Source organism: Oxyura jamaicensis, chromosome 1 (assembly GCF_011077185.1).
Source record: "Oxyura jamaicensis isolate SHBP4307 breed ruddy duck chromosome 1, BPBGC_Ojam_1.0, whole genome shotgun sequence".
Taxonomy (NCBI): Eukaryota; Metazoa; Chordata; class Aves; order Anseriformes; family Anatidae; genus Oxyura; species Oxyura jamaicensis.
This window is the reverse complement of record NC_048893.1, coordinates 31,355,602-31,380,470: the sequence shown is the minus strand read 5'-3', so window position 1 is coordinate 31,380,470 and position 24,869 is coordinate 31,355,602. Positions and strand designations below refer to the sequence as shown.

At 35.5% G+C, this 24,869-nt stretch overlaps 1 protein-coding gene across 6 annotated transcripts in view; it reads left to right on the top strand.

Annotated features, from left to right (window-relative positions):
• The window catches only part of ADAMTS20 (ADAM metallopeptidase with thrombospondin type 1 motif 20), a 93,565-nt gene that overhangs the window by 49,803 nt on the left and 18,893 nt on the right, over positions 1–24,869 (top strand). For all 6 annotated transcript variants that reach the window (XR_004751371.1, XM_035328269.1, XM_035328262.1 and 3 more), the window contains 10 exons: positions 1,026–1,152; positions 1,788–1,998; positions 2,690–2,854; positions 3,999–4,163; positions 5,933–6,055; positions 7,335–7,442; positions 8,483–8,647; positions 8,843–9,133; positions 9,435–9,596; positions 10,974–11,150. Coding sequence is in view for 5 of the 6 variants with exons in the window: in XM_035328269.1 (XP_035184160.1) it covers positions 1,026–1,152; positions 1,788–1,998; positions 2,690–2,854; positions 3,999–4,163; positions 5,933–6,055; positions 7,335–7,442; positions 8,483–8,647; positions 8,843–9,133; positions 9,435–9,596; positions 10,974–11,150 (1,694 nt within the window). In the remaining variant the exon portion in view is untranslated. The remainder of the gene's footprint in view (positions 1–1,025; positions 1,153–1,787; positions 1,999–2,689; positions 2,855–3,998; positions 4,164–5,932; positions 6,056–7,334; positions 7,443–8,482; positions 8,648–8,842; positions 9,134–9,434; positions 9,597–10,973; positions 11,151–24,869) is intronic.

Sequence of the window (24,869 nt, the reverse complement as noted above, 5' to 3'; positions counted from 1 at the left end):
GGTCTTAAGCACTCAGATTTGTCACCTCTACTAAGGAAGAAACTCAGTATTCTCAGTAATTTTAGGCACATGTAGCATTTAAGGGCAGAATAGCTTCTGATTTTGTTTTCTTGATTTCAGTATTTATGCAGCACAATATCCAATCTATATCCAAAATTACATTTGTCCTCCTTTCTTTTCTAGCTATAGGACTGGCTTATAGAAAATAGTTTAATTGAGTATAATGTACCCTTCGTAAGTGAAATTGTATATCTACAAAGATGCATTAAGCTTCTGTTATCATATTTCCAGATGGTGACTGAGTGGTTTGTCTAGTGTCTTCCATATCTCTTTCTTCAGCTTGTTTCAGTTATCTGCTATTTGGAGTGAAGCTATTTGGGAACATGATTTTAAACTGTCATGCTATAGGCCATTATAACGCAAAAATGGAGCCACAATATATATGCAATGTATATATAAAGTGTACGTACACAGATTTTTGTTAAATTCTCTTATACAGGAGTTAGAAATGCCTGTACTTGAGACAGAGAATGGTGAGTTTCTTTGGATTTTGAGTCAGGCTGTAGACATATTAATGTGCTAGGGAAGCAGCGCGTCTGTCAACTGTGCTACTTTTCCAAACATTCTAGTTCTTTTAGGTACTCTGCTCAAACTTTCTGCTTCCTGAAAGAAAGAATTGTGACCTCTTAGGTAATACAGTGTTGTTGTTCACTAATTTGGTAATTAGGAAAGGAGAGGTGATACAAATGGAATACTTAGCCTAATGAATAGATTTGCTGTTGCAGTTTGTATTAATTGTAGTTTTCTAGAGTTTCATATCCTCATGAAACCACTGCAGTGTAGCTGGGAGATGGCAGTGGTGGTGGGCATGACTAGGACAAGGCTAATACTTGTGCAGACTCTCCTGTATAAAAAGATTAGTGCTAATGGAGTATCTCAGTTAAATTCCTAAATGATTAATGGGTTTCATTACTGTAGAAAGGCTCTCTTATTTCAGCCCTTTTTCCACTTTTCTTGTTTTCAAGGTATTCGAAGAAGGAGAATGACATGCATACGTAAAAGTGATCATGTGGTAGTATCTGATCAAAGATGTGAATTTATACCTCCTGTACCAGATGTCTCAGAAGAGTGTAATACAGAATGTGAATTAAGGTAAAAAGAGGTTCCTAACTGATGAAACTACTGAGGTCTTTCCTATTTTTGTTGACAGAGACTGAAACAAAGCAATTGACTGTTACATCGTCCCTCCCACCACCTCTTCTCTCATTCCTCCCTTCCTCAAGTATGTTGATATAATAGGTTTATATATTAGGCTTACACTTTTGAAATTAAGTAGAATTAATGTATTTTTCTAATTCTTATTCATGAAGTTCAATGTCTTTTGAATAGGATTGTGAATCTGTCCTCTATATTCTGTCACACAAAAATTGTATTACTGGGTACAATATATTTTTCACTGGAATGAATTTGAAACACAGACTTGTGTCTTTGCACTCCAAAAAAGCCCACACTGAAGTGTTCAGAAGATGAAGGGTTAGAATTATAGCTTACATTTTTCAAAGTCTCCTGGGAGATTTAGACAAAAGGACCTTTAAATTTCAAAAGATGAGTCAAATTCTTTTATATTGCTCTGAAAATTTCAGTCCCGATACAGATTTTATAGTTTTATCTGTTGCCTAAAATGTGTATTTGTATTACAATTTTAGGTACATTCTCTGAGCACCTAATTAACCATAGTTTTACTTTTTAAAACGTAGTTAGCTTCCTATAACAGTTTATCTTTGTAGGTGGCACAGTGTTGGCAAAAGTGACTGCACATCAAAGTGTGGCCCAGGTTATCGGTCTATAGAAATCCACTGCATGAAGTACTCTGCTTCAAAAGGACTCACTGCTCCAGTGGATGATAGGTACTGTGCCGATCAGCAGAAACCACCAACCAGAGAGCCTTGTCATGGTGACTGCATGTTGACAAGTTGGCACTACACAGAATGGTCAGAGGTAAAAGTTCAAGACCTTATTATTGTTGCATTATAGTTCTGGTTAGTGTTCATAACAAATCTTCATTTCTATATATTTTTTCAGTTTAAATAACTGAAAAGAAAAAAGAAAATAACAATTAACAAATTAAAATATTCAAATATTAATAGTTAACATAAATATTTAATATAAATAGTTAATATTTGATTAATATTAAAATATTAATATTTTAATAGTAATATTATATAATAATTATTATTAAAATATTGTTAAAATAATAACTAACAAATCCATTGTTGTTGGAGGAGCTAATATCAATTTCTATATTTTGGTAACTGCTGGACATAATTCCTCTTATTTTTATAAGAAACTGTAGCTGTCTGTAATAGTTCCCAGCTTGTATTTGGATGTCAGCAGAGAAGATCTGGGGGTTAAAAGTATGTGTTTTATTTGAAGTCTTAATAATTTAGTTCTGTATGTATTGGAGTAAAAGAGTTTAGCTTTCATCTTCATTAATGAGTTTTATCTTGGAACTGCTAAACAAGGTGCCAAATTTATCTCAAGTTGACATAGTAACAGTCTATAGCTTAGATGTAGGATACATCTGTCTAACATAATCTTTAATGTCTCATGTTTAAGACTTGACAGTGCATTTTGACCTGTATTTATCATGCTGTGTTTCCTGTTTCATAAAATCTTCTGAACACTGTAGTGTTCCAGGAGCTGTGAAAGAGGTGTCAGAACAAGAGAAGCTTTCTGTTTGAACAACTTGGGTCGTCATCTTCCTGACAGAGAATGCCAAGAACTTCCACGAGTTGTAACACAGAGTTGCAATGAATTCTTATGTCCAAGCTGGTCTGTTAGTGAGTGGAGTGAGGTAAGAAACCATTTAAAGGTTTTTAATCCCTTGGGCCTGGTCATTGATATTAAAATAAGCTGCATTGAGTGTTTGTTTTTTGGTTGTTTTCCAAAGTAAAAAGTCTTTAATCCTAGGACTGTGCTGATGTGCATCTCAGATGTACAATGGCATGAGAACTTCTGAAAAGCACACCCATAATTAATTTATTCTCTGAAATTTTGTTACATTAATATGAGATAATAAAATTGCTTAATCTATCTAGTCATACAGAATCACAGAATTTCTAGGTTGGAAAAGACCTCAAGATCATCAAGTCCAACCTCTGACCTAACACTAACAGTCCCCACTAAACCATATCCCTAAGCTCTACATCTAAACGTCTTTTAAAGACCTCCAGGGATGGTGACTCCACCACTTCCCTGGGCAGCCCGTTCCAATGTCTAACAACCCTTTCAGTAAAGAAGTTCTTCCTAACATCCAACCTAAAACTCCCCTGGCGCAACTTAAGCCCATTCCCCCTCGTCCTGTCACCAGACATGTGGGAGAACAGACCAACCCCCACCTCGCTACAGCCTCCCTTGAGGTACCTGTAGAGAGCGATAAGGTCACCCCTGAGCCTCCTTTTCTCCAGGCTGAACAGTCCCAGCTCCCTCAGCCGCTCCTCGTAAGACTTGTTCTCCAGGCCCCTCACCAGCTTCGTAGCCCTTCTCTGGACTCTCTTGAGCACCTCCATGTCCTTCTTGTAGCGAGGGGCCCTTCATTTTTTCTGAAGCAAAGAGAACTATCCCACCAACTGAAAAACAGAATTATATCGATTTTATTGCAGTTTTTATGTATATAATACAATGATTGATAGTTTAGACATGTTCCCTGTGATATGTGCACTCACAACTTAACTAGGTATTTTTTGTTCTAATGGAAATAAGTGAGCTGTACAGTGTTTTGTATTTTATAGCTTTAGAAACTTAGTGTTATGTGTTTGCATTGATATCTACAAGAAATACAGAGTTCACAAAGTAAGTGGTTTTGTTGCATGATAAACAGTTATGAAATATTTTTGTCATTTATGTGACCTTTAAAATCCAAAAGATTACAGCAAGAAAGTGAAGCAATTAATAGAGATTCATGTCTTTACAAACTGATGACTAATATTATTTTACAGTGCCCTGTGACATGTGGCAAAGGAGTGAAACATCGGCAAGTATGGTGCCAACTTAATGATGAACAACTGAGAGATGATTTCTGTAATCCAAACAATAGACCAGGATCAGTAACACCATGTGAACGTCATGAATGTGCATCTTGGCAAGTAGGGCCTTGGGGATCAGTGAGTACATCAGGATTCCTGGCTTTTGTCTTGTATTTCAGACTATGAGTGATCACAAAACAACACCATTTAAATATTTTAACTGGACCTTAAGCAGCTACTTGAAGGTGAATTGGTTCGCACATTTGTTCGTTCCTATTGACTATCTAACCTGTAATTTAGAAACACCCTTATGTAAGTTGATGCCTAAACCGGTCAATGACTCTGAGCCTTAGTATCAAAAATCACCAATGCTATTTCACGAGTATCTTTCATTTCCAAAATAATGAAAATGTATATAGCAAAGCATTCAAATGAACGAGACAGGTAAAAGACCAAATATTTATAGGCTTGTCAGCATATTTAAGTGATAGCTTTAATTAAGACCATAGAATTGCTAACAATATGCTAACAATAGCAGACAAACAGATTTAGTATTTGTTTCTTTTGTTTTGATCTTCAGTGATGAAGAGTTTCTATATCTTAATGTGAGAGTGCTGTTCCTTTGTCTAATGATGCATATGTATAGCAGAGGGGCTTCAAAATTCCTGAAGAAGTTGAATTAATTTATGAAGGAAGCTTTTGTCACCAAATAGATGAGAATGAATTAAAAAGTGCTGTGGAGCTTCCTTATGATCAAGTTACCCAAGCCAATAGAAGTATTGGATTATTTGGTGTTTCTCGTTAGTGAGAACTCATAACTGAATAACAGGTGATGTTTATTTTTTACATATAACCTGTCAGTAATATACATAATAAATGAATCCTTTGAAAATTAAGCATGTATTTAACTTACATATTTCTTTTGTATAGAACTTTTCTCATGTCATATTTGTTCATGTTAGAGACAGCCATGCTGTTGTCTAACATGGAATCATAGAACCAAAGAATCATAGGTTGGAAGGGACCTTAAAGATCATCCAGTTCTGACCCCCTCACCATGGGCAGGGATGGCACCCAATAGATCAGGTTGCCCAGGGACTTGTCCAACCTGGTCTTGAACACCTCCAGGGATGGGGCATCCACAGCTTCTCTGGGAATCCTATTCCAGTGCTTCACCACCCTCATAGTGAATAATTTCCTCCTTATATCTGATCTAAATCTACCCTCTTTCAGTTTAAAACCATTCCCCTTTGGCCTGTCATTATCTGACTGAGCAAAAAATTGCTCTCCATCTTTATGCATCTTCATAAGCCCCCTTTAAGTATTGAAAAGCTGCAGTAAGGTCACCCTGGAGCCTTCTGTTTTTCAGGCTGAACATCCCCAGCTCTCTTAGCCTTTCTTCATGATATTGAATTCCTTTTGAGTAATCTTCTGGTTATAAGATGCTGACATCCTGGCTCCTTACAAGCTAAATGCAAAAATGAAAGAAGAAATTAAATTTCTTTAATTTCTTAAAAATTAACACCCCTCCCTGCAACTTCTTGCTTTACCCCAGTTTTTATTACTGAGTATGACGTTTTATAGTATGGATAATCCCTTTGGTCAGTTTGGGCCAGCTGTCATAGCTGCATCCTTTCCCAGTCTGTTGCCCACCTCCAACATACTACGAGGGCAGAGTGGGTAAAAAAGTGACACTTTGCAAGCACTGTTGGGCAATAACTAAAATTTGGTTTGTTACACTGTTTTAGCACCATGTGGTCTGCTGTGAAGAAAGTTAACTGCATCTCAGCCAGACCCAGTACGCATTCCTATTCATGCTAGAGAGGGTTTTTAATTATAAAAATTGTAATTAAAAAATACTTTGGATTAAACATAGTGCTATTTCAAGTGTGTGAAATTATTAACAGTGTACTGTAACATGTGGACGTGGATACCAGATGCGTGCAGTCAAATGTGTTACTGGGACTTACCGAGTTATTTTGGATGATGACAGAGAATGTAATGCTGCTACTCGTCCTAGAGATAACCAAGTAAGTTAAAAACACTTCTCAGTTGGTTGTGCATTTTAGTTAAAAGCATTTAAAAATGAATGTGGCCTAGTGACTTTTTGGGAAAACTTGCAAGAAACAATTTCTAGAATGAGAAAAAACCCTGAAACTGTCTGCTCTTTTTCTCTGCTTCAAATTTGAACTGGGTAATTAAATAAAAGAAGAGTAATAAGGAGATGGGAGATTCGAAAACTTGGTATGTATTGGTTGTGTCAAAGACCTTTGATTACTGTAAATAAAAATTTTTGAAGACTCCAACATAGAATAATGTAAGGTTGACTACTTGTGACATTTAATAATCATACCTAGAAGTCTTGATATTCTGCTCCAGAATTCTGTTTGTTCTTAAAAGAAAGTCATGGTTACTTGAGGAAAGCTTTGATGGTGCAATAATGCTAATTTGAAACAGTATAGACATAAATTTCATATGGTCCAGTATGGTATTAATATGGTTCTATACATTTCCTCCTGATCTCTGTTTGCTTACTTTTTCACTTCTTTTAATTTAAATCTATTGTTTTTCAGAAGAAATGTCTTTAGGACAGTCAATGGGTTTACCTTTAACTGAAAGCGATTAGTGTCTAACATGCTATGTATTAGAATGTTGATCTGGCTACCAGATTGTCTCTTCACATTTATATCCAGATAGGCTGGTAACCACTTACCTCTCTCAGGGCAGGCTCTGATTCTGATCTGTTTTTTGTTGAGAATAAAAACCATAGGGTATTGTGGTCAAGAATAACCTGGTCACAAGTCACCAGCCCTGTGAGGGCTTCTTGAATAAGTTTTCAAAATATAAAAGCCAAACAAAGAGTACAGATTAATTTCCATTCCACTCTAAATTAGTTTGAATATGCTTCTTATTTTGACTTGTGGTACCTATTTATCTGTTGAATGAAACTGAAGAATTTCTTGGTTTTGGTAACTGAAGGTGTAAAGTGGCATGTTCATGCCCCTTGTCTCCAGCAAGTTACCTGATACGGTTCTTTCTCAAAGTGCAAATATTACTAGTTATTACTCAAACAGTGTTAACATTAAATAAATTGTCTTTGCCTCTCAATTTGAAATAAAACAATTTAATAAAAAGCTTTGAATAATGCCAGAGAAAAGTAAAAGATGGTATTTACTGTTTAATTAATGCTGACTTATTGTGATAGTAACATCTATCTGTTTGTGGGCGCCATCTGTTTTATATTTGTTTTTTCAAATCTTAGACTTTGAAAGCTTTATTTATTTATTTATTTATTAATCACCCCCACAGGAATGTGAATTGCCCGCTTGTCCAGAAACTACAAAATTATGGACTACATCACTTCCTCTAATTCATGTGGGGAAGGTGACCCAATGGCGATATGGATCATGGACTCCAGTATGTAATGTAATAGTGATCACAGTTGGCAGAGCAGTCCTCCATTCTGTCACCCATTTTTTCCATAAATTTGTCATTAGCATATCTTTCAGACTGAAATCTCCTTGAGATGATCTTTAAAGAAATTCTAATTTTTTTTTAAGAACCTGTTTCTTTAGAAGGAGATAGACAGTCCCATCAAATCCTGTGTGTTTCAAATCTAGCTAGGGAAAATAAAGGAAAAAAAAAAGGATTTGGGGGATAGGAGTTCTGAGTAGAACAGCTTTGATAAGATTGGGAGTGTTCAAGGAAGTGTGTTGATTTTCATACTAATGAAAATTAGTTTTATTTGACAGAGATATGAAAGCTTAGAATCATCTATAAAAATGTAGGTATTTGTTAATCCCTTGAGGTTCTTAATCAAGCATATAACATTCATATCTTTGCACAAACTGTTTTAACAAAATAGTAGTAAAGAGTGCATAGACTGTGGCTACTCAGAAGCCGTTTACTAAATCCCCCTGGAATGTTTTATCTGTAATAGCATCAGAAGGGGCTTAATTTAATATGCTGATATGAACTAGAATGGCAAATGAATTGTGAGTATCGTTTTTTATTATTATCAGTTGATGTAAATATTGCATCACTAAAAATAATGAAATAACTAAATAACTAAAAAAATAACTAAAATGTTCTGGAAGTTGCTCTCTAATGTGTCCATTGTTAAGAAATCAATAAGTTCCCTTTGCAACTGTATAATGATTCCATCTTATAGTTGAAATGCTACCTGTTAGATATGCTGGATTACTTTCCAAGAATGAAGGATATGCACTTTAGTTCCAAGCCGACAGGAATTCTTAAGGCCTAAACCATCCAGCAATATTTTGCTTTCCTTCTTGAGTGCTTGGCTCTATGCTAGCATATTGGTCTGAGGTAAAATCTGTTTCTCAGTGTTTAATTCTACAGTTAAGCTAATACTAAGCTGTGTTAGCATTTTTGATGCTTGCATGATCGTCTTTTGGCTTCATAAAGTGTGGTGAACATGGATTGTTCTCTGACAGTGCTCTGCATCCTGTGGGAAAGGTGATCGTGCTCGCTATGTAAGTTGTAGAGATGCTCATGGAGGAATAGCAGATGAATCTTTCTGTGCTCATTTACCACGACCAGCTGAAGTTTCAAGTTGCTTTAGCCCATGTGGAGAGTGGCAAGTTGGAAACTGGTCCCCTGTAAGTATTGTGTGAAATGTTCTTTTTCAGGTTTCTAGTTAGAAATTGGGACTTCATATTCTGTACATGTATTATTGAATTTGCATCCTTTGATACAGTTAAGTATATATTTCTTATTGTCAAAAGTAAATATAAATGTTTTTGGTTATTAGTTATCAATGCTCTGTCACAAACATTGGGTTAATTTTTGGTCAGTGCACAGTTACGTGTGATAGTGGAACAGTAACAAGACAAGTTATCTGTGTCAACTATCATCAACAAATCAACGAGAATTACTGTGATCCTGAAGGCCGTCCCTCTAAAGAACGAGAATGTAACATGCCACCGTGTCCACCAGTTTATCATCATACTCCAAGAATACATGACCGTCCAAGTAATTTTCCAGAAATAGGTTATCTTCCAATACACCATCCGCAAGACAATACAAACCAGTGGAACCATCCTTCCGTGGGAGGATATCAATGGAGAACTGGACCCTGGGGAGCAGTAAGAATTTATATATATATATATTAATTTGTTATCTCACCTGTGTATAAACATTTCTAAAAATGGGTTTGGTCAAAATCAAAGTATATTTATTTTAAAAAATATACCATTATGAAAAATACATTCAAATTGACATATAATTTTTGTGCAATTTCAACTTTAAAATACTTAAACATGATAATTTTTATTTGCAAATTTCCAGTTTTTAATGTTAACTTTTTTTAAAAAGTTGTTGTAACCAACATGTTATACATTTTTCTGATTATGCAATGGTGATATATATCTTTACATGTTTTGGTAGTGCTCTAGTACTTGTGCAGGTGGATTTCACCGTCGGGTTGTAGTATGTCAAGATGAGGAAGGAAGAAGCGCTAGTTACTGTGATGAGGCAACAAAACCTCCAGAGTCAAGACACTGTGATTCTGGACCCTGCCCACGATGGAACTATGGGAACTGGGGAGAAGTAAGATCATTTCACTTTCAAGTGGAAATATTATTTACATAAGCTTAGATATAGCTTAGATATAATAATTTGAATGTGAACTGGAACATTTTTTTTTACTTATTTAAAAAGAATGGGTTTCAACCTGTTTATCCAAAATTTGTTCTTTGATCAAATACAGAACTCTAGTGTAACTATGGGTAGTGTAAATATACATCTAAAAGATGTAAGTATTGTGTGATGCTGAAGGTGTACAAAATAATTGGAAATACATTACTGTATTTTTAAAAAATACTATAGTGATAACTTCAGAAATTCTAGTTTTATTAACACATGGCTGGTATTGCTCAATCCATTAAGTATTTGCTGTAAAAGCTTATAATTGAATGTTGTAGTGGTATATTGAATCTTTAAACAGACAGAATTATTTTCCTTTACAAAAAGATGAATTATATGAGGAAAAACCTCAATGTAATAGCTAGGCTCAGAAAAAAAAAAAAAGTGAGCACAAGAGACTTAAAACTTAAATGCTTTCTTAAAACTTAAACGCTTTTCCTTCAAATTTCATAGGCACTGACTGAAATACCTGTAAGTAGATATACTTATGTGTATGAAAAATGAAAAAAAATAAATTAAAAAAAATCCCAAACCAAACAACCCCGCCCCCCCCCCCCAAAAAAAAGAAAAAACACCTCCAACATAAAAGAACTCTCTCCTCCCTTGATTGTAGTTACAGATTAAAAGTACGAAGATAAGATCATGCATCTAAAAAGTGTGCCAGGGTTAGAATGTTTTAATGCAGTGTTATACATCGTTGGGCAAAGAACAATTTCTCCATGCTATGTATTGTCATTTTTGACCATGCATTCCTGATCAAACACTACAGAAGGAGTTAAAAATGTTTTGTCTGACATTTATTCTGCTATAACCTCTTATGGTTCCTACCCTCTTCTCTTACTCTTGATACATCAATATCTAGATTTCAGAAAAGAAGAAAAAATTAGCGAATTTTTATTTATTTATTTATTTATTTTAATATTTGGTCAGATCTAGTTGTTTTGTTCTCCAGTCTAGTCTCAGTGTCATGTTTTTTCATGTTTATTCTCACAAATAGTTATTTGTCCTTGAAAGAGTAGATTTTCTGTAACTGAAACTTTTTGTATTTTTTATAGTTTAGTAAATTATAAAAATGTAGCTTTGTAAATGTTTTGGTGAGAGAATAATTTTTTTATTACATGAAATTAGGGTATAAATTCTTATTCTTGAATTGAGCATTCAGAGAACATGAAAGTAGACATACTAAATAATAACATGCATTGATTATTGCTATATCGCTTTACATCAATAGTATTTGATGACCCTTAACAAAAAATCTGTCTATAAAATTTTATATTTTAGTGCACTCAAACGTGTGGAGATGGAATAAAGACAAGACTGGTGATTTGTCAGCTTCCTACTGGCCAAATGTTGGGTGATCAAAACTGTGAAATTCTAGACAAGCCACCCAACATGGCACAGTGTAATGTGCATTCTTGCCCTGGTGATGTTTCATGGCATCGGGGACCATGGAAATCGGTACGATAGCATTCACTAATATTTTTCGCTCTTTGTTCTTTCTGTCACTCTATTTCCCTTTTGCCTTTTAAAACTTTTATTATTATTTTATTTGATAACAGTGAAATAATAATGCATGTGGAAATATAGTCGCTGTATTTTTATTAAGCAATTGCTCCTGCTATCATTGAATTAAGTGGGAAATAGCCATTTACTTCAATGGAACTGTATTGTGCTCTGTAAAACATCATAGAGAATATTCTGAAATTCACCAGAAATCGTTATAGCTAATAGTGATGCCTATTAGGTTGTTCTATTTTGAAGGATTATGATTTGATCTATGTTTTAATTTAAAAGTATATGCTGTAATTTATACTGTAGTATTATCTACATATTTATATTTGTAAAAAAAAAAAGGCTTTCTAGCGCATGATTTTTCACTAATAGAATATTTAAATATAAGCTATCTCACACATGTATATTACACTCTGTCATCAAACAACATATTACTCCATATTACGTGTACATTTGTGTATAAAGGTTTATATTTGTGCTTTTAAAACAGTGACTAATTAAAGTTGTCTTTGTATAATTATGTATGTAACTATAATATGTTGTTGTCTATATGTCACTGTCTATTAATGTATAAAAATGACTGCAATAATTACCATTAATCTTTAAAATTGCCACTAGCAGATAATTAACATGGAGAAGTAATTATAGTATACTCTACAATAGAGAGTACGTTATATTTCCCAAGCTATGAATTTGGCAATATTTATAAGTTATTGTGCTCAATTTTAAAGAGATTAATGGCAATCAAAGGAGGTTGGATCCAATTCTGGTTCCATTAGAAATCAGTTCAATACCTGTCATTAACATAACTGGGAGATGGACTAGGATAACAGTTCTTTACATTTATTTAAAATATATATATAATTTGGTTCTTTGAATTATCATGGAAACATTAAAAAAATATTATCCAATTTCAGCTTTAAAAATTGATTAGTTTATGTAATCTACTTTAATTTATTGCAAATACATTTTAAAATGAAAGCTTGAATTAATAATTTACCACAGTTATCTTTCTTCCACTGTGCAAACAGAGTTTTGGTTTTGTGTTTAACAGACACCAGAGTTCCATCTTTAGCCATTATTCAAATAATTAGTGGTGACTTGCTAATACTTTACTAATATATTACTTCAGGTGCTGAGGAGGCAAGCAGGGCATTCGGCACATAGTTGCCTTTGCATTAATAACTTACCTGTAAGTTATTGCCATGTATTGTAAGTTAAAGCCAACATAATCCTTCAAAAACTAAGTTTAGAATGGAGTCTAGTTACCGAGGAGAGAGTTTGTAGCTTTTGTTTTAAATGTGATTGCAAGTCCTGCAGGTATTCAGCAATAACTTTAATTTTATGAGAAATTTCATCTGTGACGTGGTATTGAGCAGAAACCAACCAAGTAGGTTCAGGAAATAAAACAAGGCTCACATACTAAATATGGTGTCACTTTCAGTAATTGAGCTAGTCTGAACGCTGCCGATACATACCTTCAGTTAATTTTTGTCGCTGTTTAAATAGAACAAAATTTCTTCATTGAGGAAAACTACTATGAAAGTGCAGTAGAAGCTTTAGTCACATAAACACTGTTGTGCCTTAGCACAACCAGCTCTGTTTAGCCTTCACCTATGGGTGGCTGGCTAGCTATGTGACAGTCTGGCCTAGATGATGGCTCTGCCTGTCCCATGCCTTCCTGGAGTACAGCGTGCTCTCATTTAAGGTGCTGTTAATGGTACATTAACATAAATGCTGTACATTTAGATGTAGCTTTGTCTAAACCGTGACTGATCTAAAAGCTTTAGCTTACTGATTATTTCAGTTTTTATAAAGCCTGATAGTTTCCTTTTGATTTTTATGTTCAAGCACAAATGGATTCACAAAAAGCTCAGTATTAGCAAAGACTAATCCAGAAATCAGAGTCCAGAACCTGAGCCACAACACTGAAAGACTGTTCAAGTTAATCAGTTTTCAGTGTCTTTTATGTGGAAGTGTGAACCTCTGACGGTGCTTGCCCTCTGTTTAGAACATAATTAAAATTACACTGATCATTTTAATGATGAATTTTGCTTAGACTTTGAAGAAGTTTAAGGTTCAAATCACTGAAAGTTGGCCATGTCCACTACAGTAGCTGTACACTGTTCTCTTGAAATCTAATGGATGTGGAAGTACCAGGTATCTGACCTTTTTTAGTCTTTGAATTGCTTTCGACCACGATGAGCTGGCATCTAGTGATTTGTAGTGCCTGTCTGCTTGAGCTTGTCCAGTTCTGCAAAGGAAAGGAAACTGATTAAAGTGACTCAAAAAAAATTCTTCAAAATAATGTTTAATCTGTTTTCTGAAGCAATAAATAAAAGACTTGAGTACCCATTTCCTTATCTGAGTTTAATCGTATCATGCGAAGATAAAGGAGGCAGGCAAGAGTATTCCCAGTGTCTGCTCTGGGCGGAAAGGCTTTTACAGCGTCCAGTGCACACTTACAAACCATTTCTTGTAGGACTTTTTCAACAGAAAATACTGAGAATTAAAGTTGTGCAATAGAAATAATAATCCCAGATGCATAAATTTGCACGACTACCTTGTATTTCAAAAGCAGCAGCTTCTGATCACTTTAGATAATTAGGTAATTAAGTGTAAGTCCATTCTGCTGATGTAATAAACCTTACAAAGACTGCTGGTTAGAGCAGATACAGAATGGCAAGGTACGGTTTGCAGCATGTTAATGTACAGTATCTTCCCACCTTCAGTGCAAGCTGGGTACTTCTATTTTAGCATAATAAGCTTGCTTATATTTAGAGATAGTTCTAACTCAGCTGCAAGAAAATTTACTGCCATGTGGAAAAGAATGTTAGTTCAGTTAGTTCAGGCCTGTTCCAAAAATCAGCAGTAAAAATTATTTTAGTTCTTCATCTTGATATTCTATGTTGATACTTTGTATAGATATTTTTAGAGTTGTGAACTACCATTAACTGTACAGAATGAGAGAAGAAGTAAATTATTTATGGCTGAAGTCTAAATTAATGAAAACCATTATCTAATTAATTTTAATCAGATTCAGAAACTTTGATTGTTTGAATTCCCAGAACTTTGATTCTGTCCAGAATTTTCATATTTATGCTGTCCAAGCCAGAGAAGTGCTCTGCAGTTTTACAGAGGGCTAGGAAACACTGCCTTTTGCTTGTAAGTTGAATTCATTTGACCTGGAGGTCACTGAGAGATGCTGGCAATGGTCTTTTTATTTTTAGCTTACTTTATCTGCCCTGTTATTTTTTAGCAGAGTCTGAATTCTGCTCTTCTTTTGTTCAGTCTTTTTATCAAATTCCACAGAAAAATGGAGTGGGTTTACACCTTCCCTGCATCCTGAGGGACTTTGGATAATTGCCTTGTTTGTAAAGAATATTGGTGTCAACTCCTAATGTAAATGAGGTTGATAAAATATTGTATGAATATTCCTGAATTCAAATGTTTTAAGATAATGTTTTAGCCTGATTGGCTTGTATCTAAGTACACTACATCATCTTGGATACATGAAAATTATGATACATATATATTTTGATGTGTACATATCTATAATGTGCCTATAAGTTATTATGTACTTCAGGTAGATGCATTCTTTGCTTACTTTAATGGAGTTGCGCCACCAGTAAATTTGGCCCGTGTGTCTTGAATATTTTTCTTTTAGGCTACTCTGGTTTCATTGGTGAAGGGATTGAGGCAATGATCCAAAACTACACGAAAGAATGAATAAATTACAAGCTACAAAGTATGGAAACCATATGTCACATTATATAATGTCAAGAAAAATTCCATAGCATTCTGACAGCTGGCTAAGAGTACTTTGTTCTAATACAGATTTTTATTGTGTTCCTTCCTACTTTCCACAGTGCATTGTTGGGTTTTTGGTTTTAGTCCATGCGGTAAGACTTGAGGGTTTTTGTATTAATTTTCATCATAGTGGTTCAGGTTTTCTGACCTTAATGACAATAAATTACTTTTTACCCCGAGCACAAAAAGGGAGAGTATAACAAATTTGACAAGATACTATAAGATTTTAAAACTGAACTGCAGTGACTAGATTTAACAAATTTCTCCTAGAAGTGCTTTAGGGTAATGTGTCTTTACTTAGTTCAATAATACTGTTATTTTATTTTATTGAACAGCATCTCCCCTATCTAAATGCTTTAGTATTCTTAGCTAAACTATTGTCTCTTACCTGACAAAAAGGTATGTGGGAATATAATCGAATCAACAGTTAATCAGTTCAATGGTTATGTTTAGGTACACCAAACCTACAGTGCAGATCTAAAGCCTTTGTGAATAGCACTAATGTGAAGTAGGTATATCAGAGAGTAATTTTTTTGGCATATAGTACAGAATAATATTAAATATAATTTTACTTTTGAATCCAGTAATTGACATCTTCATCACACTCTAGTCATTTTCCAGGACTAAGGACATAGTGCTGACTGGTAGCTGGTAAATTCACCAGGTCTGCTGCGGAGGGTACCCGTTACAGCAGGTTTAAGGACTCTCCAGCAGTAAGCTGTCTGTAAACTGGAAGCTGTTCACCTGCCAGGTGAAGTGCAGTACTTGGCTGGGAAAGAGTTTGACGCAGTAGCAAGTTAAGAGATTTCTGGTGCCAAAGCCCTGGCCTGGTACCCAAGCAAAATGTGTAATGTGAACATAACTTGTTGTTTTACTCTTCCTTCTGCTGTTCAACAACTAATGACTTGTTTGAACTATTGGTCCTGAAACTTTGCCATATAGCAGTTGTGCAGTCAGATAGTAATTGTAGGATTATTTTCTTATTTACTTTAAAGATTTAAAAAATATTTCCTGTAATTAAAGGGACCTTAAATTAAAAGTGGATAAACAAAACTTTCCTAGGACTCCAACTCTTACTCTTGCAGAGTGTTTTTACACCTGTTCAAACTATTAACATAACAAAACACTGACAACAAGCTAGTCAGCTCAATTATACTTTGGTATTAGCCAAGAAATTGAGTGTCACAGACAAGTGTTTCACTAACAGTTCAAATTACATTGAAAAAATCCTGGAAATAAACAGTTTAGGACTGTTAGGTTGTTATTGTTTTCAGAGTTCTTTCAGAACAATATAAATCTGGTTGTGCTGTGTCTTTATGGTCAGTGTTACAGGCAATGTTTAACTCTTACAGAAAATGATTATATTTTGTTTGTTAGAACTGTTGATAAAATAAGTTTTTTTTTTCCTTATTCTTATAGTTTTTACATAATTTTGTAAGTATTATTTGTGATATCACATAAACTTAGGTACGTGTCAGAAGTTCTTATGTATACAGACATGTACCGTAATAGTCTTCAAAATAGCTGTTTTTCTAGTTTTTCAGTTTTCTTTTGAGTTATTTGCTTCAGAAGAATTTCTGTTTAATTCTGTCTTTGCACTAGTGGAAGAAGTCTATTATTACTTTTAAGAGTATAAAATTTTTTTTTAATTGACATCCCAGTTCCCTTCCAGTGATGTTATTGCAGGCATCTTATCGATCTCTGCAGGAGCAGAAACAGCCTAAACATGCCTAAGTAAATATTTATTTGTTTTCATTTTAATGCAAAAAAAAAACCTTGCTGTGTATGATAAGTGCCTTCATTCATTTTTTCTAATGTGTAAAAAGTATTTATATCTTTAAAGATAATCTTTTATATTAAAAGGGAATTCAGGATCCGTGAACTTGGTTTTCAAAACCAGCTTCAGTCTTATACCTCTACTTCTGCTGCTGCCTAATGTCCAACTTCAGAATACCTCATTACCAGTACAGCACGTTTATTTAATATCCCACTGGCTGAAATCTTAATGTTAGCATATGCTATTCATTTTAAAAAATTCTGGAAATGGGGAGTGCCTTTTCAGAGATAACTGATAACATATGTCACTACCCAAATAATGTCATGAAACAGGCTTGGGACAGGGGATTTCATTTAGAAGAATTCTGATAAAAATGAGAGAAAATACTTGTTTTCAAAATTCAAAAGCAAATATTTATGTTTACTGTTCATCAACTTTAGAGCAAATTTCTCCATTTTGGTGCTATGTTACCTGTATAGCTTGAAATAATAAATAAGTTATAATGTATGTCTGATAATTTAATTTAATGACTGTGACTTGTGTCTGCGAAATACAGTTGCATTTTAACCCTTCTTTCTGATGCATGTTGTGTGGCTTTGTGTTTATATTTAATGTGTCTATTATTAAGGAATGCTAATGTTTAAAGAACTTAGAAAAAAAAAAAGAAAAAAAGAACTAACTACTTTTGCTGAAAGGACTTTTTTAGCACTGAGTAATCCTTGTGTTGCACTGAACTTCATATGATATTTTAATGACATTGTTTTAATGGAGTAAGCACCTTTAAAATTTCCTTCTGTAAAAGATTAAATGTTGCTGTTCTATAGAATTTGTAAAGGATCTTATACCTGAACAACAAGAAAAAAACATAAACTTGTTTCTGATAAAAGCAGCAATTGATGCCATTGCTCAATTAGACTGAAGTAGGTTAATAACTTCTGATCTCCTGTGATAAAGATACATGTCATTTAATGCCTTTTGCTGGAGCTGTAATTTTACAGCCCAGCCCTGCTCCCATGTAGTCAGTGACAAAAGGCATAGAGAACTGAGGATCATAACACAATGCTCAACTCATATAATCTCTTTTCTCATTTTCTCACATTCCTAAAACACTTGTACATAAGTTTCGGACCTTTCATGTATGAAGAGGACAAGTAAGAGGGGAACACAATCAAAGTAAAAAAAAGAATATCATGAGAGGGGAAAAAAGGGTGATCCTGGATATCTTTAACACCATTCCTAAATATATATAGCCATTCACTGAAAATGAGTGTAAAGCTACTCATATATTTATTTCTTTTTGTAGTATATGAATTTTCAGAGAAACCAATGGGTTCTGGGTGGCCAGATCCATAAAAAAACCATTCTGAGCTGCCTGTGGCAGCTATGCGGGGCAGTTCTGAAAATCCCAGTCAATGCTCATAAACATTGCTCCAAAGCGTTTTTGAAATCCAAATTTTAAAGTTACTAAACATAGATTGAAGCGTTAGCATTGTCTAAACTTTATGGGGCTTACTATACATTTTGGTTATCCGGCATCTGTTAGGAAAAGAACGAGATATTCCATAGCTCCCTATTAGGAGAGTTCCTAATCCTTTCTGTGAAAACAAGTTACTATGGGAGATAGCCTGCTCCACTAATGCTATATTGATCAGTGTATGTGCTAGCATGAATCTAGCTATGGCCCTTGCACTTTATTGAGAGCAGGATTAGATTTCCTGCTTTTGCAGTCCTTCAGAAGCTTGGGTATTTGCTCACATTTATGCACGTAACTGTGTAGTGTTGAAAAGATTGGTCTGTAAGTAATTGAAAATACACAGAAGAATGGCTTAGGTTGAAAATAAACTGGAAGACAACATGCAAAGGTGGGTAAAATGTTGTATTTCTTATGTTCTAAAATATCCTTATAAACACCTATCCTTGCCCAATTAATATTTAAAATGTGTTATTTTTCTTAATTCTTTAGCTGATATTTAATGAAATTCCTTAGAAAGTTATATTTTTGCATGCTTCTAGAAAGTTTAAAAAAATATGACAAGACTGTATCATTGCAGTATATATTGCTCTGTTTCCATTTTTTTTTCAAAGTTTAAATTTAAAAAAATAAATGAAAAAAGTGAAGTGATAGATTCTGTAGAACAGACAGACAGAAGAAGTTCATACGTATTTGGTATTGCTTTAATTTCTTATCTAATGTTTTGCTGCAGCTAACATGATTGAAAATGATAAACCAGAGACTGCAGTTACTGGGATCCAATGTTCCCTTCTGATCATGTTTAACTTTTTGCAAACTCAGCTTAAAGTAATTCATCTGCTATAGTAATTTAAGTCATTATGTCATTATTTCTATAGCTTGTTGGTTGAAAAGACCCTATGTCTTAATATAAAAAGGAGAATCCATAAAATGAAGTTTTAAATTGTGAAAAGTATAGAAACAAATCATTTTATCTGTGCAATCACTCTGTGAAAATGTGGCTTCCCCACCAGAGATCCTCCATCATATTAAAAATATAGTCCATCTTTTACTGTGACAAATTATATATAAAATGTCACTCTCAAGGGGCAAACATTGCTTTTCAGTGAGAATGCAGATTACGTCATTCCCATGCCTTTCTTCAGTCTTCCCAAGCTTCATAAGAGGCAGGAGGCTACAGCCAAGCTCCCTGTGATGCACTGTTAAATTAACCAGTTTTTGGAAGTAATAATGGGTCGGTTTGGGCTTTATTGTTGTTTTTGTTTTGGTGGTTGGTTTTTTGTTGTTATTGTTTTTTGTTTGTTTTTATGGAGGTTTGTGAGCACAACTCCTGGATGGACACAGTTGCTCTCCTTTTGGAAAATATTGAGATTTATCCTTTGATTTGAAACAGAAAAAAAAAAAAAAAATCTTTTGCTCTTACCCTATCTCCTATCTCCATTTCTGACTCCCTTCTTTTGTGATACTTGCACTTTACTTACAATTTGTCTCTGGTGCTGCTGCCTTCATCTAATTGCTTTAAGGGTAACTTTTGTTACATTCTTGTGGAAAAAAAAGAAAGAATAAGACTTGCTGAAGTCTAGCCATGCCAGAAATTTTTCATCTGCAATGGTGCAATATTAAATGTGCCTACACTAAATATTTTCTAGGAGAAGTCTCAAAGAAGGCAGAGAACAGAACTGTTCAGTCTTGTAAATTTGTCACAAATCTATACCCATAGATTAAGATTTTTCAGAAAGACCTAGTGAGGCTCTGTCTTTTCCTGTTTGCCATTGATTTCAGAAGGAGAGGTAAGGCAGAATTGACTGGTTTTGTTTTTTAATTTCCCACTGTTCTTGTATTTTTACTTGTTGGTTAGCCTCAGCCATCTGTCTCCATTTGTATATATTATCACCAGTTTTATCAACTGATGATAAAAGTTAGGTACGTGTACCAGATATGCTGTTGCAGGAATGCTTACTGAACAATGCTGATTGTCAGTCCTCCTCCCCACCCCCTTTGCTTCCCCCAGCAAATAAATAAGCTGATCATACTTCTCATTGTTTTAATATATGTTTTGATTAATTACAGGGAAAATGTTGCTTGAATGAGGGCTGATGGTGAAGTTCTTAGCAGAGGTATATGCAGACCCTTCAGTAACACATAAGGCCTATCTTCAGACCTGCACATGAGGTAGCAGAGCCTGCCAAATGGCTGCTGAAAGGAGACAGAAATACCCATTGTTTTTCTGATTCTCAGGTGGCAACCAGATGCAATGGACTCAAATCAAGAGCAAGTAAGGCAGGAAGAGTAATTATACAATTGAATTTTTACTGTAATAGAGAGATGAAATAGAACCTCTAAAGGAAGTGTTAAATGAGATACCAAATGTGACATGTCATTACTGTTGAAGGCGATCAGGTTAATCATCCACTTGTGAAATAGTGACTGGTATTTTTAAATTTTCAAAAAAGATTGAACACATGTTAATAGCAACAGGAAACATCTTCAGTTAGCACAAGGCTTATTTTTGCATATCACTGGTGTTGTCATATAGCGGTGCTAGCATGTCTGCCGCTGGGTGTCCTGTAGGTTACTGTTGTGTATAATAGTGAGCTTGTCTTCCAGGAGAGCTGAAACCTGGAAGAAAATATCTGGGTAACAAGTCATGGCAGCTGAATACAATTTGGGACTTTGACTCAACTATTCATGTTTGAGTTCTCTAAAGTATGACAGTGATCTTATTTTCTGTGAGGCATTTCCCTCTTCTAGCCCATCTCGTATTTTTGCCACTGTTCTATTCATCTTGCTTTCCTCCTATCCTCTTCCACTGTGCCACACAACCTTCTATCAGCACACAAAAATCTCCGTAATCTTTGTGAACTGGCTTTTCCGCAACATGGAGTACAACACAGTTGTTCTCCAGTGCCTTGGATTACGCTCTTATGGAGAATGGGAAGATGGTAGCCACCTCAATATAAGCTGTGTTGCCAAAATTGGAGTCAACTTCGGTTCCTTGTTATGAAACTCAGACTTGAATATTACCTGTTGCCCAGATTTTCCTTTTCGAATTATATGATGAGGATTTTTTAGCCTCTACGTTGAACTTCTGTGAAAGGCTGCTGTTTCATTAGTCCTCCTCAGGCTTGAGATTTTTACCTGACATCAAGAATCTTCACATTCCTTGTAGCAGCTGCATATTGGAGTCACCTCCAGATCAGACATGTCTTTGTTTTGAAAGAAAATGGATCAGACTTTGTCTAGAAACGAGATTTTGTACTCCTTTCATGGGGACAAACATCTGTTGAGAACAATGAAGTTGCCCAAAAGATTCAGGCGATGATGGTTCATATCTGAACGTATGTGATTCATGCTCACATACTAGTACTTCTACTGTAGTTATAATTTTTTAAAATTATTTTTTAAAAAGCAGTCTCCAGAACAAACAGCAAAGCAAGGTGTATTCTGTCTCCTCCTGTTCAGGTGTGACAGGTCTTTTTGGTAGTTTAGGATGAAGAGCTTTGTGAGCACTGGCTAACTCCCTGGAGAGCTAAGGAATTTCACTTTAAAAGGCAATCTAAGTGTGCTTACATCACTTAATCTCTACAGTAGAATTGTCCTCTATAAATTCTAAACTAATTATTTCTTAATACATCTTACATTTTTAGAGACAAAATGTAATTTGAAAATGCATGACGAGTAGTTATGTAGTATGTAAAGTATGATCAGCCCTTTAGAGAAAAAAGTTTCTGATTTTTTTTTTTCTTTTATGAATGCACCTGAAGTAACACCTGTGAAATGTAGTACTTTGAGCATTGAATTATTCTCTGAGTGTGCCCTTAAAAAAGACTTGGGTATACGTGAGGACCCAACAGGATCTAAAGGTATAGGTAGAGTAAAAGCCAAATCCTGCAATTCCTAAGACCAAGTGGCAGCTGTTTTGGCTGTTCCGTTATTTTTCTTGTGTTATTGCAATAGCTGAGATCCTTTTAGAGGGTTTAATTGTATGTGGTATCTAGGTAAAAATTTAAAAAAAAAAAAAAAAGTTTGCTGACTGGAAAAGCTTACAATCTCATTATGAGATGTATGTAGAAAAATTGGGAACAAAAGGCACAGTGAAACCCTACTGAGTATAATGGTAGGTGGGGAGCTGAGCTTATTTTTCAAATGCTCTGTAGTTGGCATCAAAATAATGCCAGGCTTTAGGCAGTGATGGACAAAATGGTGGTGTTCATCCTGAGCAGGAAAGACAGGGCAGGGCCTTTGTAGAAGGACCTGGTTTTCTGATTTGGTTGTGCTGAGCTTGAGGTAATGGGCAGTGCTTTGATGACACGCCAGAGACATAGGCCAAGTTAACAGACTTACTCACAAATCTAACTAGAATAAATAAGTGAAATTCTGTGGGTGATCATTGAGTGGATTTTCAAGAGTTCTGCTTTTGATTTTTCCAACAGCTGCACAGAGTATAGTTGTTCATCTGCCATCTAGGCAGAATACTGTTTTGGTGAGAGTTATCCCCCATTAATACCACAGCCAGTTGCACAAGACAAAGAAATTCAGACCACATGGAGGCAATTCTTAGTAATATCTAAAATGTCTCTGTAGTATCATCAGTAGAATTGGACTTGTGCAGACAAGAAGTCAACTTCCCTTCAGCATCTGTCCTGATGAGACTGGCTTTAATATATACTGGAAAAGGTTTGTTTTGTGTTTTTGTAGTTGTTTTGTTTTCTTATTTAATTGGGATGTCTTTATTTGTAAGGATATATTAACACAAACAATCCTACTAGATTCCTTACAGGTCCTCTCATAGCAATTTTGGCTTTCTGCTCTCTATATCAACCCTAGAATGTCCTTCTTTATTCCTTCTTCATCTCTTATTTTTCCATGTATATATGTGTATATACTTAGCTTCTCATTTATATCTACCTCCTAAATACATGTTTACTCTACTTAGTGTTGGTGAGGCTGAACCTTTGACCAGTTTGGTCCAGTACAAGGGAGACAAGAGACATGGACATAGTGGGGAGAGTCCAACGTAGGCCATGAAGATCTTTGAGGGAGTGGAACACCTCTCCTGTGAGGAAGTCTGAGAGAGCTGGGGCTGCTTAGCCTGGAGGAGTGGAGGCTTGGGGGGATCTCATCAATGTCCATAAATACCTGAAGGGAGGGTACAAAGAAGGTAGATCCAGGCTCTTTTCACGGGTGCCCAGTGCCAGGACAAGAGGCAATGGGCACAAACTGGAACACAGGAGGTTCCCTCTGAACATCAGGAGGTTTACTGTGAGTGTGACAGAGCATCAGCACAGCTTACCCAGAATGAGTGGAGTCTCCTTCCTTGGAGCTCTTCAAAAGCCACCTGGACGTGGTCCTGGGCAGCCTGCTCTGGGTGTCCCTGCTTGGGCAGGGGCTGGGGCAGGTGGGCTCCTGAAGGCCTGCCAGCCTCAGTCATCCTGGGGTTCTGTGATACAATTCAACATGTCTGAGAAGCAATTACTCAAAAACTGGGCATTTTTCTGATATCCTTCAGATGAAAGTTGAAACAAAATTATCTTAAAAAGAGACAGACAAAGGCAGCCTTTCTGTGGAGCACAGAGCACTTAATGGATGTGGCCATGGAGTGTGGACAGATTAGATGACCTCAAACAAACTGCTGCTGTATTTCACTGTTCTCAGCCATCACATTCAGACTTACCTGTTAGGCCATACTGTGGACATACCCTCCATAGTCCTGTACTCCCACACTGGATTCGGTTTGGAGTACACTGGTGTTCATGTCCATGACACATAACATGGAAACCAGTGTATGGATGGTAGGAAGCTGCTGTGTGTCTGGTTCCTACCCTGCTATGCAGCCAGAGTACAAAGTCCTTCTGAGCCCAGTTTTCCTCTCTTTAATTTCTCTAGTTGCAAAGGCAACTAGCTTTGTAGAACTGTGATAAGGCAGATCTACAGACCACAGCTGCAAGTAAGACTTAGTTTAATCAAAACAAAACATTTTCTCAACATGAGAGATATAACACTGACCTTTTCAAATGAAGCTGTGCTCAATGAGGTGACAATGTCTTTAGTGCAACTTCTGTAGTTAGCATGTGTGTAACACTATATGTAAAAATAAATAATATACACGCCTCTTGGAATTCAATCCACTTGCTGAGAGTGGTGGATTATTTGTTCTTTTGTAGGCATGGTCCTTTCTGATTGCTTGAGCTAATGGCAAAAGCATATGTGCTTGTTTTAGTGAAAAGTTCCTGACTCTGAATCCAAGAATTCAGTAGGACCACATCTCAGATTCTGTGTTACTTCTTGACAGTAGTCTGCAAATGTAAAGGGAAGGATGGCTTTGTGAAGGCTTTCAGCTGAAAAATACCTGTTTCATGCTCAAGCATCACACGGACCCCTGGGGAGATACAGCTAGTAGAGAGGAGGCAGGCATAGGAAGAGCTAATTCGAATACAGCAAAGGAAATGTTGAAACTACTCACAACTGAGTAGTACTCAAAGGCATGTTTTATGAGTGTCTTGTGCAATAGTGGTCCCAGTGTACCTCTAATGTAATTTTAAAAGAGCCCAAACAGACTCTTGGGCCAACCAGAGATCATCAAAATGCGGTTTGTCGGACAACTCAA